Below are 18667 nucleotides of genomic sequence, written 5' to 3' on the forward strand. Positions count from 1 at the left end.
GCTGGACTTGTCCTAATAGTCCCGTCTCTGGAGACTCCTAAGTTCTGGGACTATAGGTATGCGTTTACAGTTTTAAAACTGCTCCCCCAAGCCGGGCAGTGGTGGCACACACCTTTAATCCCAGCACTTGGGAGGCAGGGGCAGGCAGATTTCTGAGTTCGAGGTCAGCCTGGTCTACAGAGTGAGTTCCAGGACAGCCAGGGCTATACAGAGAAACCCTGTCTCACAAAAAAACAAAAACCTGCTCCCCAATCCTGCTTTAAACTTTGCTTTTTACATTTCAGTAGGAAATTTTCAACTGAGTTCCCCAGCTTCGTCGATGAACTATCTACTGATAAGCCCATTAGAGCATTTTTTATTTGTTAATCTTTTATTCTAGTATTCTTTCAATACTTGAGTGTTTTTTCCTCTGCTCACATAATCCAACAATTCTAGGCATGTCCTGTGCACACACATGAAGGCTGGGGGTAGAGTGTCCTGCTGTTTATTCTCTTAGTAAGCTCCAGCAATTAGGATTGTAACCAACACTTCTGTGGTTACAGGCACAGATGACCTAGATTTTTTATGTGGAGTGGATGCTGGGATCTGAACTCAGGCCCTTAAGCACTCTTACTCACGGAGCCATCGCCCCAGCTACCAAATTGTAAATTTTTTTAGATATATTTACTTTGTTTATATTTTTAAAGATTTATTTTATTTGTGAGTACACTGTAGCTGTCTTCAGACACACCAGAAGAGGGCATCAGATCCTATTACAGATGGTTGTGAGCCACCAGGTGGGTTCTCGGAACTGAACTCAGGACCTCAGTGCTCTAAACCACTGAGCGATCTCTCCAACCCCTATGTGTGAGGGGTTTTGCCTGCATATGTGTAGATACATCACTAATAAGTTTTAGCTAGAACCACATCTGTCTGGAAGGAGGAAAAGAGTAAGCTTCTAGAGCATGCCCCGAGAGTGCAGCAGGTGGCTGCAGGGTATTTAATCACACTGTGAACCCCAAGTTGATGTTATTTACTGGAAAAACCTCTTTTGGTTGTGGTATGACTCAGCCTCAGCACACACCTTTAATCCAAGAGCTTTCCGCTTCAATACTGTAAACAGGATTAAATAAAGTCAACCATAGATCAAGAGGAGGAGCAGCCAGTTAACAGGAGGCTAACATAGGATTATTAAAACCATAGACAGTAAAAGGGAGTCGGGAGGACAGATGGAAGGACACACAGAAGCTAGAAGGGAGGACTACTCACTTTTAGGAAGTTTTTGAGGCTATGCGAGAGAGGGGCATTCCCTCTGGGAGATTGGCTGAGGAGGAGGGTCAGCTGGGTGCTTTCTCTGTCTCTGAGCCAGCATCTGGCTCTAGTTTTCATTGGTAAAACTAAATAAAATTTTGTGTAGAAAAAAACAGCATACACAGAACACTCAAAGCACTACCTGCCATCCAACTGTTCTTACATGTTGTTTGCTTACATTGGTCTCTGTAATGCTTAACCTGCGGTTAAGTTTACTGACTGGTAATTACGACATGAGTCTGGTTGTGTAGCTTGCTTACCTTTTAGGATGCTTCTAACCATTTTGAGTCATTGGCTCTGAGGGAAGTAGAAATTAAGGTACCAAAGTCTCTAGTGTGATGACTGTTTGCTGTAGCTATAGGTGTCAGAAGGTTGGAGTTTCTGGTTCCTCCTCTGCAGTCTCTTGCCCCTGGGATCCTCTTACTGTCTATCCTGGATCCTTAGGGGTATAAGGTAAAGATGGATGTGTTCTATGATCTTAGGCTGTCTCCAGCCATGACCTGCATGTGTTTATTTCTCTACTTCTCTCTCAAAGAAAGCAGACAAGGCAACAGGGAACTGGGTGGGGGCGATATGTTTACCCAAATAAATAAGTTTGGTGAAATCTCTTCACTTGTAGAAAGCTTTGCTAGGATATTCTGGTTACAGAATTCCTCTGCCACAGCTCTAGGAGGAGCCTTCTCAGTGCTCACCATTAGAACCAACGAGGAACAGCCTTTGCAGAAAGCAGGACCTCACTGTGCCTAATGGACAGTCAGCCTCCAGGACTCATCAAGGCTATCTGCCAGGCTGGGCCATGCAAGCATGTGATCCCAGAAACTCTGGAGACTGAAGCAGAAGGATCACAAGTTCAAGGCCTGCATGGGCTACAAACAGAATTCAAACTCAACCCTGTCTGAAAAATAAAAAGCTAGCAATATGATGCAGTAGTAGGGTATATGTCTAGTATGTGCAAGGCCCTATCCTCAGTCACAGCCCAATAACAAAAAACAAAGTTACTACTGGTATTCCTACTAGTCATGAATTCTGCTGCAGTCATCAGATCTTGGCTTACTCTAAACTCACCACTGCAGGTGCTGGGCGGAAACAGCCCTGCAAATCAGTTTCCTGATGGCTCCAAGGTTATTGGTTTTTACTCCAGCCAGCTGCTGTTTGTAAGAAGACTGACAACTTCCAAAAGATGTTGCAAGTGCTAAACTAAAATTCTCAAGTGATTAAAATTCTGCTAGGCTTCTTGAAGTCTAGTCACAGAAGGCGATACTACATTCACACAAACAGCTTGGAGTCCCAGATCAGACAGACCTGGGCAGGGTCCCAGAAACTTTGGTCAAGCTGAGTGTTACCACTTCCTCTGCTTGTTAGGAGGATTCAGTGAGATGACCCCCATCGTACTAAACTCTGACCCGTAGTAAGCACTGGATTCACGGTTCCTCCTCGGGCTCCAGGCCCAGATGAAGTTGTCACTGCACCCAACTTCTTTCCAGATTGTTCATCTGCTGTCTCTTTGGTCTACATAGTAGCTAAGCATTTCCCTCTTCACCATTCCTGAAGCAGCCCAAACCCACCTAGATACCGATGGCAAAATGAGTTGTAAGTGTCCAGCTCGTCCTTTGTCAAACAACACATCACAGGCCTGTTGGCAGAGCTGGGGGAAAGTGTGAAATGTGCCGGTGCCTGGTACAAATGCAGGTCCCAGGTCCCCGCATCCCTCCGAGCTTCAGTTTCAGGGGCAAGTGGAGCTAGGACTGTAAAGGGTCCTTAGTGTGTTAGAAGGGGACATAGACAAGGCTTCTATGAGAAATGCCAGCCTGCTAGAAACTCTCAGTTTCTATGGAAACAGGGATGACAGGACTGCACAGGATCTGAGCTATGCTGCTATAAACCAATTCCTTTAGTGCTTGCTTTGCAACACAAGGACATGAGTTGGCCCTCAAAACCCAGAAAAAAGTGGTGAGCACAACAATAAGCATTTGTAATCCCAGGGCTAGGGAGGGGAAGACTAGAAGACTCGATGACCAGCCAGTCTAGACTAACTGGAAAACTTCAGGATGAGAAACCCTGCCTAAGAGAAGGTGGATGGCTTTCCTAAGACTAATACCCAAGGTTGTCCTCTGGCCCCATGTGCACATGCAAACATTCACACATGTATGCATGCACGCACACTGCAAAAAGGAAGTGAAAGAGCATTTTAAGCACATACAAACCCAGCCATGAACATGTTATTTTTTTAATAAAAGCATCACATAAATGGTATTTTATTTCTTTAATAAAAGCCTCTGATACAAGGCCCCAGTGTAGTGCATGCAAGTCAATGACCATCTTGCTGACAGTCATCACGATTACCAGCACACCGTGCTCTAGTCTGACCTCGTACAGAGGCCAATTCCACAATTTGAACTGCATGGCATAGCTACACAACATGGCTCATGATGACTTAGAAAGCTGTTTTAACATCTGACAACAAAGACATGATGTGTGGTAAGTGCTGTGAGTAAGGCTCCAGTTCCGTAGTGTGATAGAAGGGAACAAAGCAAGAAGCCCTTCCACTATGAGCAGGACCTACACCTAAGGGATTTGCCAACACCTTAGCAAGGACGTGCTCCTTCATTGCTGAGGTGCAGCTTGGGACCTTGGGAAGAATCATAAAGTATTCACCCAAGGTAACACTCTGGCACTGTGGTTCACTCACAGGCCAAACACTCTGCAAACCAACTCTGACCTGCATGAATTCTGGGAAGTGATACAGACAAGGGGTAAAAAGCAATGTCTACAGTTGTACCACCCTGAACACCTGATCTGTGTCAGGAAAAGTAATGGTGGAACTCAGAATTCAGCTTCATTCTTGTGTTAGGACTGCCTCTTTTTCTATCAGACAAAGGCAGTCCAAGCAGGGTGGATATGTTGGGCATGCCTAGAGACTGGGCTTTAGAAAGAGAGGAAGCCTGCCCCAGGTAACATAAGATACCTGGAAGGCTGCCTACATTCCAGAACAGCCATGACACCAACAGAACTGGCCAATGGCTGGTAATCCACTAGCAAGCCAGTAAATGTCTGTCAAAGAACTCAAAAAGGGTTCTTACCTTCCTCTCCAACCTTTCCCACAGCCCAACACAGGGCTCTCTCTATCCAGCCAAAGCCCCAAGATGTACTAAGGAATTGGGATTAAAGCTGCCAAAACAGAGATCTTTGCACCCTGATAACATTCTTACCACCAAGATGGATCTTAACCAGAATGTGACAAAAGAATTCCAGCTTATACAACAGTAACCAACAAAAGGCGTGGCCCAGAGTAAGTTGAAGGGAAAGTAACTAGTGAACAGGTATTGTCCATCAACTAAAGAGTGTCACTGAAGAAATCACCCATAGCTGAGCACATCAAGGATCTTACAAGGTCATCTGTCAATCGATCTTTTCCTGTAAACCAAAGCATTAACTATATAACTTTCCTTTCTGTCTTTTATCAAGAGTTTAAGTACGTCAGGGCTGTGGAATGATCTCAGGCTGTGCCTCAAATATTTCTGTTTCTCAGTACTCGAAGTAGTAAAATAACATTCTACCAGTTTCCCAGGTCAGATAAACCACAAGGAAGAAGGCTGACTGGAGGCCTTGGAAATTTATCTCCTAACTCAGAAGTGTTCCATCACCTGCCAATACTCCACAGAAGCTTCCCAGTCACAATTCCAAATTAACAGGACCTTGAACATGACCTATAAAGTGGTCATTCTACAAAGTCCTAGAAGGAGGTTTCCAGAGGACCAGACAATTGCACAAGTAGAAACTTCTCCCAAACCATAACATCCACCAAAATCTTGATCATTACTACCTCATTATCAAACTCACACTGGCAGGACCACCTCATCACCCTCACACCTGGAAATTTTACTTCCTTTAACTGGAGGGAACAACATTGGCAACATTCTTGCCATCCATAAAAAGAGGCACTGGTCCCACTGGGTCTAGACCTTCCCCTTCACAGCAGTATCTCCCTAAGTGTCCAGGAGACAGTCCAAGCAGGGGCACGCTGAAAGGGAGCAACCAAGTCAGGACAGTCTTCTGCTAGAGCCCCTTACTATCTTGACTACAGGAAGGGGCCTGTCAAGGGCTGCCCTATAATACTGCATAATGACCAAGAATAATCAGCATAAAATGGACTAAGAGGTGCCCAGGAGCCGTTTCTGCCTTGTCCCAACAGAGCTATATCTTGAAAATAAAATGGTAAAGTCCCCTGAAAAGGGAACACTTCATTAAAAAAATAATACAGATAAACCAGCACATGAATGCCGATTTTTTTCCTGTTCTTGTTCAACTGTAGTGGAAATATCTCAAAGTGCACAGCAAGAGACTACTGTTTCCACCCCGACTTGACCTGTGTGTGTTCAGATGCCGGCCCATCTCCTCCTCCCACTTGATATCCTGCTGCCCAAGACTCTGCCCAGTTCCTGCCCACTGCCGTCAGTTAGGGGGCCCCTTCTGCTTAGCCAGGGTGCACTTCAGCTCCCGAAGGTTCTCCGTCAGAACCTCAACCTCATCCATTCGACCACACTGCTTAGCATCAAAGATGTAAGCCTTGATGTTGTCAATTTGCTGCAGGAGCAGCTCCTCCTCAATGTGTTCCTCAGCCTCCATGCCACTATCACTGTCTACCTCGAAGGGGTTGGTGCAGGGACACTCTTCAAAAGGGTTTCCAGGGGCGGCTGGACTGGCAGGCCTGGGATGGTCATCCTCATCAAAAGGGTTGGGTGCTGGACTGTCTGGGTCAGTGAAGGGGTTCCCTGCTCCCAACTCTGCCACCTCCTCTTCCTCAGCGTCTTCCTCAAAAGGATTGTATTCTTTGGTGACAGCAGCTGGAGGGCCCAGGAAAGCCTCTACAGCAGCAGGGCTGATAGCACCCTCGGTAGGGCTGGAGAGGTCTTCTTCATCAAACGGGTTGAGTGAGGTCTTACCACTTTGCTGTGACATGGTGCTCTGAGGGAGTGATTCTTGGCCAAGGGCTGGGGGCCCAGACCACAAGTGGATGGGTGCCAGGGCTGAGCCAGGTGAAAGAGTGTTAGGAGCTGTGCTGCTCTGAACTGGGGAAGAGTCTTGATCTAAGGAATAGGAAAGATCAGTGTGAGGCCCTCGGCTGGGCTCCAACTGGAAGGGTATAACTTCTCGGAGTTCTAGAACACGAGTCCGTGTGTGCAGGGATGCTGCCAGGAACTGCTCTTGTTCTCGCTCCAGCTCCCGCTTGCGGAGCATCTGTAGCTGCTCCCGCTGCAGCTCCTCTTCCTCGGCCTGTCTCCGGGACAGCTCAATGGCCTTCTCAGTCTGTTGCTGGTCATACTCATCCTGCAGCTGCCGCAGGTTCTCTTGAAGTGTGCGCACCTCATCTGTGCGGCCTGCAGCCTTGGCCTGCCTGATGAATGATGTAATGTTGTAGATTTGCTGGAGGAGAGGGTCAGGGTCTTCACTCTGCCCCTGACCTGCTGACAGTGGGAGCCAGCCCTCAGCCTTTCGCAAGGGGGCAGGAATGCCTCGAAGAGATGTCACGTCCCCATTGGCTGTGTGAGATGCCAAACCACTCTGCCTTTCTTCAAGCTTCCGCCGGGACTCCAGAGCAGCCTGCAGAGACATCACACATCACCAGGGTCACCAGGGTCATCAGGCCAGCAGCCAATCTTGTCTGCTACCCTCTATGGTCTCAGCAACACTAAGATAATTCAACTGCTGAAACACGGGCAGGCTTAGATTTCAAAAATAAAACTAAGCTGAAAAGATTCCTTCCCTCTTAGTTTCATTGGCTGTACACTTTTCTTAAACTTCCAAAGGCCGTCACTTCTGTCTCCATCAAGGTTAGAATTTCAGATAATACTAAAATATACACATTGTTTTCTGTTTTCACTTTGGGTTTTGTAGCACTAGATATAGAACCCAGCACCTCAAGCATGCTAAGCAAGGATTCTATCCTTGAAATTTAAAACAGCACCCTCATTTTCTTGTAAAAGATATAGTCTCACTATGTAGCACAAACAAGCTGGTCAGGGATTTAAAGTCTTGTCTCGGCTTCTTGAGATCTAGGATACAGGCATGTACTACTGCACCTCTATTGTCTGTTTAACAGTACACATTCCAAGATCTTCTCCTAAACTTTCCTGCAAGCCTAACAAAGGGAAAACTTCCAGTCCCTGTGGTGATCTAGACAGGAGAACATCAGCACAAATACTAAATAAAACTAGGACTCAGTGAGAAAACAACTGTTTTTCTAAGGCCATAACAGGAGCCAGCTTGAGACGGGGAGCCTCGGCAGCCAAGGGTAGGGTATGAGAGCAGGGAAGCAGAAGCCACCAGGTGCCTGAGCCCCATGCACCTGTCTCTCCACGGTCCTCTTCTGTTCTAGGTCCTGCTTCCTTTTCTTTTTCAGTTCTTCAAACTGTTCTTTGGTTGGCAGTGACATCAAACCCAGTAACTTTTCCTGTAGGAGAGTAATAGACAGTTTAGACTTAAGTGTTTTGGGGAAGAAGGGGCAAAAATAGGACTTTAAGCCTTCGACACTTAGGGCAAGCCACTCCAGAAAGGACATACTTGCTATGAGATGGTCGCCTGAGATCTGAAGATGTCCCCCAGGCCTGGGCCAGCTTCTTTCTAAGGCTGTGTGCCCTGAGCCCATCCACCTACATCTACATAGACCCCAGCAGTCCCTGGCACCCCTTTTCTTTAATTACTACCCTTCGATCTCTCCCTACTTCATACTCTCTAACATACCACATTTTAGTAATTTGTTGCCATGTATTCACATTCTGCCAATGGAAATATCCCCTCCTGGAGGGGCCTAAAAATGGATAGAGGCCTAAAAGTCATGAAACTTCAAGAAATTGACAGGATTCAAAAAGCTAATAAAAACTCTAAGATTCTTGGCTTTCCTAAGATGACATGAGCAAGCAGCAACTGCTAATGGAAAGGAGTTCCCACAGCTACTTGCATCCAAGTTATCCCGGCACTCTACCAATGCAGAAGACATCAGAGGGAGAGAAATGTGACTCAGATCGAGTCACCTACATTTAGTCTGCTGCTCTTGAACCATTAGCTAATGGCCCAGAAAGGGTCTCTGATGAGAAAATATCACTTACCACTAATAGCAAAATTAGAATCTATCAAATCTCCAACTAAAATGAAATAGTTCAATAAAGGATATCAGACAGAGCCACAGTAGCATTCCATGGCCAAAACAACCATTCCCAGCCACCACATTAGGTAGCTCACAGTGTCTGTGACTCCAGACCCAGGGGACCCAATACCCTCTGAATTCTGGAACACTTGCACTCATATGTGCTTCAATCCACATACAGACACACATATATACAATCTAAAGGAAAATCTAAACACACACACAAAAAAACACTAGCCACCCCCCCCCCCCAAACACAAACAAAAGCATGAAGCAGGGGAGACTAGCTGGGATCAGAGTCAGCAGGAATGGAAGAGGATGAGAGTGGGTAATGGGGGTGAATATGGCCACAAGAATTGTATGCATGTATGAAGTTGTAAAAATGTTTAAAAAGTATCTTTACTTTTTACCTAGGTTTTAGCTTTTTCTCCAAATGTGGAATTCATAATTTTAAGAAATAAAATGTGTATCAACAGAAAACAAGCAAGCCACACACTTCTGTCACCCCAGCATGGCTTTACCTGCACAAATAGTGTAGCTGAATATCTGATCATTCTCTGTAGCCGCAAAGTGTTTGGATGTGGTGAAGGGTCTTGGTTCAAACCCAAGGTTAAGATCTTCTTACTATATTGGAACAAAGGCATTGGTGTAACGGGCACTGCCAGCCTCAGAAACACTGAAGTCTCTGGAGCTGCCAGGCTTTTGTAACTTGAGGATGTGGAACAACACAGAAGAAACTGAAGTACCCCTCATAGCAAGGCTCATTCCTTTCCCTCTGACTACTTTAACACAGCACAGAAATATGGTCACAGAAAAGGCCATATGGGAAAGCCTAGTTTCCCAGGTGAGCACAGGTGTGGCAGCCAAAAAACCATACTATAGTAAACCAAAAACCCAGCGCTATAGTAAACAACAAAGCAGGTTATTTCCCTCCTCCAGTGTTCTAACTTTCACCAATAAGCCCAAATCTACTCCCCACCGCTGTGTCATCAAAACATCACCTCTTTCCCATTAGCCCAGAAGAAATGTGACCTAGCAAACTTTACCTTAAAGCATCTATTAGCTCGTACACTTTCTGCACTTCCACTCGAAGGTCATTGGCATGCTCCAGACTGTAGGTTGTCTCCCCAGCACTAAGGAGAAATCATAAATATTTGACCTAAGTTTCATGGTGTTAACTTGGGAATACAGTGTTTAAGGTCTCAGAGACAGGTGGTTAATTCTAAGGCATTTTTAGACTCATGGAGACAATGCAGTAATCAAGCAGAAGTCATTTTATTGTGCAGACACCTTAGGGACAGGTCACTGCCCGGGTCTCTGAGAATCACTTGGTTTTTATTTTTTTAAGATTTATTTTACTATTTTTAGGCATATGCATGGGTGTGGGTACATATGCCTTTGGAAGCAAAAAGCATCAGATCTCCTAGAGCTGGAGCTGCAGTTTGTGAGGTTATAAGCCACCTGGTATAGATGATGGGAACCTAACTCAGGAAGAAGCAGTTCATGTTCTTAACTGCTAAGCCATGTCTTCAGCCTCCAAACACCAGCTCTTAGGCTCAACAGAACAAATGCAGCTGAGTTCACTCTCACTTTTCCTGAGCAATCTCTCACTGTATCTCATAGGATGTATAAAGTGACTTAGTAAATGAGCCAATGATACCATACAAAGAGTAACTATGCAGTGGACAGGAATCCTGAGCTACATCAACTACCCAACACTCTACCTCACACACACACTGGCACACGCACACACACATATACAACTGTCCTACACTCTGCTTCACACACACACACACACAACTGCCCCCCCCCTCTGCCCCCCCCCTCTCTCACACACACACACACACACACCTGCCCCACACTCTGCTTCACACACACACAACTGCTCCATATAGGAGAAAACCTAGACTCCAAGTCCAGCAGAATGGGATTAACTGCCCAAGGTGGAGAAGAGTTATCAGAAAAATCTCAGACACAGCTTACCAGAGGACAGCATCATCATCTTATGACTGCTAAATCCCAAGGCAACTGCAATTTAAGTAGGCATTACCAAATCGACTGTATATAAAACAATTCTGGCTTTTAAAAAAATTGGAATTTTTGATCACTAGAGAATTCAATACAGTGGCTATACCATCTTTCAACCACAAAATTTACAAAATACAGGAGACTAGAAGTAAGAAAGCAGGCTTTGTTAGCCAGGTGGTGGTGGTACACACCTTTAATCTGAGAACTCAGGAGACAGAGACAAGCTGATCTCTCAGTTCAAGGCCAACCTGGTCTACAGAGCCAGGTCCAAGTCAGCCAGGGCTACACAGAGAAACCCTGTCTTGAAGAAAAGAAGAAAGAGAAGGAGGTAAGGGAAAGAGGCTGTCTGGTTTGGATTTTGTTTTTCTTTTTAAATGGAACTGTGCTATGCTGAACTCATCAGCTCCAGGGATCCTGTCTCAGCCTCTTATGTAGCTAGTGTCTCATAGAAAAATCAAAAAAATTATCTGAAGTCTGAAATCACTTTCATGGTCTCCATCACATTACTTTTACTCCCTCCGGGCACTGTCATGCTGGGTTAGCCTGTGCAATTCTTGCTCGCTTGATGATGTTCATGAGATAGGCATCATCTCTGTCTGTTGCCTCAGTCACAGAACAGAAGGAGAATGGTGTGTGACACAGAACTAATGCTCACAGAGCGTCTGCTCAGTGAATAAATGAAGTGACACAAAACCCAGGAAAGCTAATCTCTGGAACAGCACTGGAAGTTAACCATAAAATGTACTAAGGATGACCTGTCCCCACCAGGCAGGGAATGTGAAGAGGTGACACTAGCCATGGACGCATGAGCCTGCACACATCATAAAATATGAACCATACATACTCAGTAAATGCATAAGAAATAGGTGGTGGCTACAGTGTTAAGCCTGGGGGTGGAGAAACAAAATTATAAAATTCTAGAGGGAAGAATTACCCACACAGGAACATAATTTTACAGTCTCTCAAAAAATTAAATGCAGAGTTACCATAAAATCTAGCATAAGTTATACTCCTACATATACACATGACAATGTGTATGTATACACACACTCACATATACACACAATTATGAAAGGTGTACTATTCCTGGCCAGGCATGTTGGCATATGCCTATAGTCCTATTACTGGGAGGTGAAGACAGGAAGATCAGAAGTTCAAAGCCAGTTTCAACTACAGAGTGAATTCAAGGCCCGCCTGAACTCATGAGACGGTATCTCAAAAAAAAAAAAAAAAAAACAGAAAGAAAAGTTAAAAAGTATGTTATCCACAATAGTTAAAAGTAGGGGAGACCCAAATAAACATCAATTGAAAATGAATAAAGAAAGTTCATAATTAAATCTATAATTTAATTATGCAAGGACAATAACGCTACAACATGGGTGAATGTCAAAAACATTGATGTACATAAAAGCATCCAGACACAAAAGATAATATATCAAATGTTACATACTGACAAATCCAGACAGATCCATGATTGCTAGAAAGATGGCAAATTGCTTACAGGTCTGAGGTTACTTGCCAGAGTTATGAAATTAGAATTAAGATGTTAGTGACAACTGAACAACCTTGTGACGACACTATCATGAACATCATGAACTGTTCAATAAAAAGTATATGAACCACATCTTAATTTTAGAAAAGAAACTCAAGACAGGCTATATCTGTCCAGTGGCTCTGTATGCCCACCTGTGCTCAAAAGGAAATGCCTGCTGTAATCCTGACATGACAGAACACTGTTAAGAAGCACCGCGGCAAGCTGGACAGAAGGTGTTTCCAAGTGCTCCAGTGAGTCATGGCACTCTGGTCTGAGGCCCTTGCCAATCCACTAAATCTGAATGGACCTAACACCAGAACATGGTCAGTGTCTTTACAAGTATCATGTGACAATAACATGTATCCACTGATGTACAAACATGAAAAGTCAGAGTTAAGATTCTATTTTCTTGGCAGAGCATGTGCTAAGCATGGAAAAGGCTCCATTCCATTCAGGAAAAAAAGTAAAAAGATACCTATCTCCATTGTCAGCTGGTGAAGAATCGTCCTCCCCAGCCAGATCACAGTCACCACTAATTAAGAAAAAACAGAGAGGACTGGCTTACTTTAAGGATGCTGCCATCCTGATGTATTCAGGAGCTTTCTGGTCAACTTTCTCCATGCAAAGTCGAAGTTTCTAAGAACAAAAGAGAAGAGATGAGTGCTGCAGTGGAGACAGAAACTGTGACCTAGAAGCCACCCTACAGAGACATATAAAAGGGTACTTTTAAAACACTGGGGTTTTTTTTTTTGTTTTGTTTTGCTTTTTACTCCCTTATTGTTAGTTCCCTATGGATTGACCTATTTCCCAAGCATAAAATCTTACAGGAAGGAAATACAGGGTGAACCTTCTGACCAGATGTGAGAGGCAGCCTTTCAGAGTACAATGTGTCTAGACAGGGAAGAGGAAATCAGTCACTGTGCTCTCTGCCAGGTGATGCCAGCTAATGGTAACAGTGCATGGCACTGCCAAGGCTTCCTTCAAAGGATAGATAAGTATGCATAATGGCTAGCTACAAAAGAGATACCAGGTCATAAACTTCATGCAGGAGAGAGGATAGCTACAGCTGCAGCTCAGAACTGGTTTGACACAACCTCTGGCAGTGATTGATACTTATAAGGTGGAACCGAAGCAGCCATCATGACCTGCAGAGATGTTTGGTGGCCATTCAGTGATCACTGAGAAAATACATTCTTCCTTGTTTAAGAGTTTTGCTCAAGTAGCTTTCTCTGCCCAGGATGATCCCCAGTTCCCAGTATCCTTCACTTCCCCATTTGTCTCCCAGACTAGTTCTCCTCAGCCCACAGTGACATGTCATTAGGAGGCTCACCTAGCCTTGTCCCCTGAGGTGTTTTCTTTTTTCCCCTTTTGTTTATTTATTTTTATTTGTTTTAAATAGGGCCTTACTATGTAGCCCTGGCTAGCCTGGAAGTTGGTATGTAAACTAGGCTGTCATCAACTCAGAGATCTACCTTCATCTGCTTCCTAAGTGCTGAGATTACTGGGGTATAACACCATGTCCAACCCAGATGTTTGCTGCATACTCTCTTCTTGCATGCCAACTGATTTTAGAAATGTACTGGAAATGGAACCTACAGCAAGAAACCTACCACAGGGCCACACCCTCTTATCCTCAGTGTGCCTCCACGTAGGTGCTCTGGGATCACGGGGCAATGAGGACTAAGGCATCAGAGACTCAGAAGAGACTCAGCTGATAGGCAAAAGGCATACAAGCCCTGAAAATACATAGAAGCTCAAACTGATAAAGACTGAAACTCCCAAGTGGGTCTCCAGGACGCATGCAGCCCATGGCTTACTACACCTTCAGCTCTGTCTTCTCCACAGAGCCTGGCCATGCATAGGACAACTGCCCTTCCCACTTGTCTTGGGCCTCTTCCTTTCAAGTGGGTAAGGGAAGTTAGGAAAATAAGTTTGCTACTACACACCCAGGATGGCTCTATGACTCACCCTGGGCCCTAATTAGGAAATCAAACCATGGCCCTCAGACAGGAAATGATTCAAGGGAACAACTTCCCAGAGCATTCTCTAGAATCTATAAGCAGGCAAACGGCCAAATCTGCCTGGTATGTGTCACCTCGTAGAGCTTCACGATGTCAGGCGTGTGCTCCTTCTCGTCCATCTGCTGCTCTCGCTTGAGCAGTGTGTCCTTGCAGTGTGTGCAGCAGCGGATGCGGTCATCATCCTTCTCATCCAGGACTGAGCTGACACTGCTCATGCTACTGATGCTGCCCCGGCGGGAGCCATGGACACTGTTAGGTGACTGGCTGGGGCTGGTGTGGGTACTCAGGGAGTCCTTGCTGGCACTGGTGAGCTTATCTACAAACCACAACAGACAAGTAGCAGTGAGCCCTCAGCAGCCACTTACCCCACACCTGCAACTGTAGCCCTCAGGCTACAGATGTGACTTGGGAAATAGGAAGGGCTGGCTTCACCTCTGGACAAGAAGAACCTACTCTAGCATCAGGGGTGAGACTATGGTGGGGAAAGAAGCGATTAGTCCAAACAGCTTGGGTAGCCTATTTTTAGGCTCAGAAGCCTGATAGTAACCTGGCCATCCCATACCTATACCACACTCCTTTGCCCCATTTCTCCAAACAATTCACATTCTCCAGAGACTTACCTTTGCAGCCCTCCTACCAGCCCCTAACATCCAGTTCTCACTCACATTTTCTAGGATGCCTTCCCAGCTCCCACAAGCAAACATCTGCCCTTCAAATCATCTCCCATTTCCCATTTGGAGCACATTCCCTTTTCTCCTGTACAATGCCCATATGTACAGAGCTGCCTGCCCTGGGAACTGCAACTGTTGGGTAGAAACTGTGTCTTACACTCATAGCCCTAACATAGCCACCAAGGCCACCTGACAGACTGCCCAGGTAATAAGCCCAAGAGCAGAAAGGCGAACAGTGTCCTGAAAGGAGGTAGGTCTCAAGGAGAAAGGAAAGTATCAAGGCAAAGTGAGGAGACACAAGAGCTACACAGGGAAAAGTGACTTTGCCCCCATCTTTGTCCACAGGCCTCATAGCCAGGTGAGTACAGATAATAGAACTCTTTGGGGTGCCCAACGGACCCCGGACTCCTGACCATGCGAGGCAGGTACTCTTTCACTGAGCTGCACCCTAGCCTTCCACCAGCCATGCGTGAGCAGCTGACTCACAAAGTCCTGCAGTATCTCGTCTTCCTGCACTTCCAGCCCTAGAACACCACCTTCCCCACGCCCCTTACAACCATTCTCTGTCAAGGTTTCTCTGACATCACCTGCAGACCCTGAGCATCCATGCTTCCCTTCACCGGAGCCTCCATGGTGCTTCGAACTTTCCATGACACTAGTCTTTCTGTATGACAGGGAGATTTTATAGAGAGGGACAGGCACTCTGCTCATTTTACAAAACTTCTTCCAAAACCCTCACCTGCACTTCTAGGCAAAGGTGACAAAGAGCTGCTCCACCTCTCCTTTAAGAAGCAATTGTGAATCTCTATCTCCCCTGCTAGATCCTGAGTTCCTTAAGGAAACAGGTTATACCTTACACACCAGAAAAGTTCAAATACCACTTGTAAGCCCTTCTAGCCTCCACATGTTTCTGTACGGCTCTTACACCAAGTATGCTTTGTACGATTTTTCACTTTGGTTTGAGTCAGGATCATCTCACACTGTAGGCCAGGTTCAAACTTAATGACAGTTCTTCAGCCTCAGCCTCCCATATGCTGAGGTTACAGGCAGGAGCCACTAACCCTGGGTTGTTTTATATTTGCTCATTTGGTTTTACTTTTTTATTTTTTTTATTTTTTGGTTTTTGAGACAAGGTTTCTTTGTACAGCCCTGGCTGTTCTATAGACCAGGCTAGCCTCAAACTCAGAAATCCACCTGCCTCTGCCTCCCAAGTGTTGGGATTAAAGAAACGTGCACCACTGCCCATCTTTGGTTTTAATTTGAGACCAAGTTTCACTATGTAGCCCAGGCTAATATTAACCATGCCTGGTACTTTCTGATTCTGCCTCCCAAGTGTGCATCTACCCAGATGGGTTAAGAAGTTGCTCCTTTTTTTTAAAAAAAAAATAAGAATGGGAAGAGACCATGTGTGCCTTACAAAGTCTAAAATAGTTACTATCTAATCCTTTTAGATTTTAGAAAAAAAAAAAAATCTCAGGGCCAGATGGTGGTGGTACGCACGTTTAATCCCAGCACTTGGAAGGCAGAGACAGGCAAATCTCTGAGTTGGAGGCCAGTTTAGTCTACAGATCAAGTTCCAGGGCAGCCAAGGCAACACAGAGAAATCCTGTCTCAAAAAACAAGAACAAAACACAAAAATCTCAGGACAAGAGCGATAGATCATCAGTTAAGAGTGCTTGCTACTCTTGCAGAAGACCCAGATTCAGTTCTCAGAACCCATTTAATAGCTTACAACTATCTGTAACTCCAGTTCCAGGAGATCTAACACCCTTTTCTGAAAAAAAAGAAAAAACAAAAACAAAAATCCCACCAGCCTGTGTCAGACCACTATATCCTTGGGCTCTAACACAGTGTCTAGGCTGTAGTGAGCTTAAGGAACTCAACGAGTAGATGAAGAAAGACTCTATGGGCCATTAATTAAACAAGTGGTCCCAAGGGCCTAGGCACACTCACTAGTCCCAAAAGAGATCAGGTCCCAAAGCCTACAGCCACATCACCTACTTGCCAAAGGCAGGCCAATGAGCTCCATACACTTCTTGCACATGATAGACCCGCAGAGGCGGCAGTGGTGACGGCGGTTCCGGATGCTGAACTTATTCCCACAGTCTGGACAGAAAGGAACATCCTGGTCATTGACCCAAGGCACCACGGACTTTTCTATTGCTTTGGAAGAAAAACAAAAAAAGGCAGCTCAGCATTCTTAAGTTGTTTTCAGGGAGAAAGCCAAATAGGACTGATCATGAACAAAGGTCTAGACTTACCTCTAATCTTTGAGGTCTCAGTATTTGTTCTGTCAAATGCAGTAAGCTAAGCAGGAAAACACAGGCCAAATGGAGTCAATCAGCTGAGGGACATTCTTTATATTTTTTGCCTCTCATACTCAGCAGGAAATGTATGTTCAAATTTCTTAGGGCTCACTGGTCAACCCCAACCCTAGTTCTCAAAACAATTTCATTAGGGAAATATTAGTTTCATATCCAGAAGGAATCTCTTGTCATTTCCCAGTGTCACCAATAAACAGGTGGACAGGGTAGGGTATGGGAGCTACTGAAATCAATGGGGAACTCCTGACTTTCCAGTCTTCCAAGAAAATAAGACTGGCCACACACTTCTGTCCAAGTCCACATAAAGAACGTCCCTGGTCTGGGACTTAGTTGGTGGCAGAGTGTTTGCTGGGACACCACAAAAGTAAAAAAGAGGACTATACCTACAAATGCTCCACAATCCTGACACACAGCAAGTGTATCTAGGGTCAGAGTGCAAGCCAATCATGGTAGTGCTGCAAATATACTCGAGCACTACAGGATAAGAAAGGTTACCCTAGACACACACTAGCCATAGCCCCGACTTGATACTCAGAGCTGAGCACCGCTTTTGTATTATTATCAAATGACATTACACACTGTGCCCACTGAGTTACTACCTGGGACAACTCCAGAAGTTCTACCGTAGCAAGTGGAGGTTATGGGCATAAAAGGGGCGCTGGGCGCTTAGCAAGTCTATCAGCGTAAGCCATTCACTTCAGGGAGGCCAGCCAGACCCGCTGCCCTCAATGTCCTCTGCAGCTCTCAGAATCAGACACTCATCACTTACATATGTGCTACAAAAATTGGGATTTCTACAAAATATGTACTTATAAAATAAAACCACAAAACTTACCTTTTCCAACCTAATTATTAATTTATTGACCTCAACAACATAGTGGTCAATTCTTGCAGCACGATGTTTTTTGAAGTCAGAAAGATGGCTTCTCATAGCACCTAAAGGGGAAGAGAAGATAAGTGTTAGCAATTATGATGGAGGCTCTCTAGATCTTCAATGAATTGTAAAAGAAATAAAAAAAAAAAAATCAGGATTCTAGAACCTTACCAAAATTTTATTAACTAGAAAGGAGATGAAAGGAATTTCATTAAAATGTTAACCCTGGCTCCTGGAGACCCAAAGTACAACATGAGAGACCTCAAAGCATAGCAAATAAGTTCTTATGAGAGTGAGCCTGAGCTCAAATTTTAGTTCTACTATATACATACTTTAGACGAGTCACTTGACTACTTTTATGACTTAATACAATGTAGCTTTTTTATCAAAATATAAAGAGTCCCTTTTCAAAAGCAGGGGCTAGAGGCAAAATTGGGGGTAGTGTTGGAGGGGGGTGGCGACAGCTCACACCTTTAGTCCCAGGAAGCAGGAGGCAGAAGCAGGCAGATCTGAGTTTGATGGCAGCCTGATCTATATAATGAGTTCCAGGATAGGCAGGACTAAACAAAGAAATCTTGAGAAATCAAAATAATTACTACTACTACTACTACTACTACTATTATCAACAATAATAGTAACAATAATAATAAACCCTTCTCAAAATGGGGGCAGGGGACCAGTAAGTGGTAATATATATACCCTTAGTACAGTTAAATGGATACTTTCCTTACTTAGTTTAGCATCTAAGACCTAGCAGAAATGTTCCCGATACAAATGGAAC

The 18667-nt window shown here is 44.8% G+C and overlaps 1 protein-coding gene across 3 annotated transcripts in view; it reads right to left on the reverse strand.

Annotated features, from left to right (window-relative positions):
* Positions 1 to 3529: 3529 nt before the first annotated feature.
* Rbsn (rabenosyn, RAB effector) overlaps positions 3530 to 18667 on the reverse strand; it is a 30657-nt gene continuing 15519 nt past the window's right edge. For all 3 annotated transcript variants that reach the window (XM_052174350.1, XM_052174349.1, XM_052174348.1), the window contains 9 exons: positions 17848 to 17948; positions 16950 to 16995; positions 16690 to 16851; positions 14092 to 14333; positions 12562 to 12632; positions 9481 to 9567; positions 8956 to 9058; positions 7637 to 7741; positions 3530 to 6891 (listed from right to left, as the gene is read on the reverse strand). In XM_052174350.1, the coding sequence (XP_052030310.1) occupies positions 5743 to 6891; positions 7637 to 7741; positions 8956 to 9058; positions 9481 to 9567; positions 12562 to 12632; positions 14092 to 14333; positions 16690 to 16851; positions 16950 to 16995; positions 17848 to 17948 (2066 nt within the window). In that variant the 3' untranslated portion in view covers positions 3530 to 5742. The remainder of the gene's footprint in view (positions 6892 to 7636; positions 7742 to 8955; positions 9059 to 9480; positions 9568 to 12561; positions 12633 to 14091; positions 14334 to 16689; positions 16852 to 16949; positions 16996 to 17847; positions 17949 to 18667) is intronic.

This window comes from Apodemus sylvaticus, chromosome 2 (assembly GCF_947179515.1).
Source record: "Apodemus sylvaticus chromosome 2, mApoSyl1.1, whole genome shotgun sequence".
NCBI classification, from domain to species: domain Eukaryota; kingdom Metazoa; phylum Chordata; class Mammalia; order Rodentia; family Muridae; genus Apodemus; species Apodemus sylvaticus.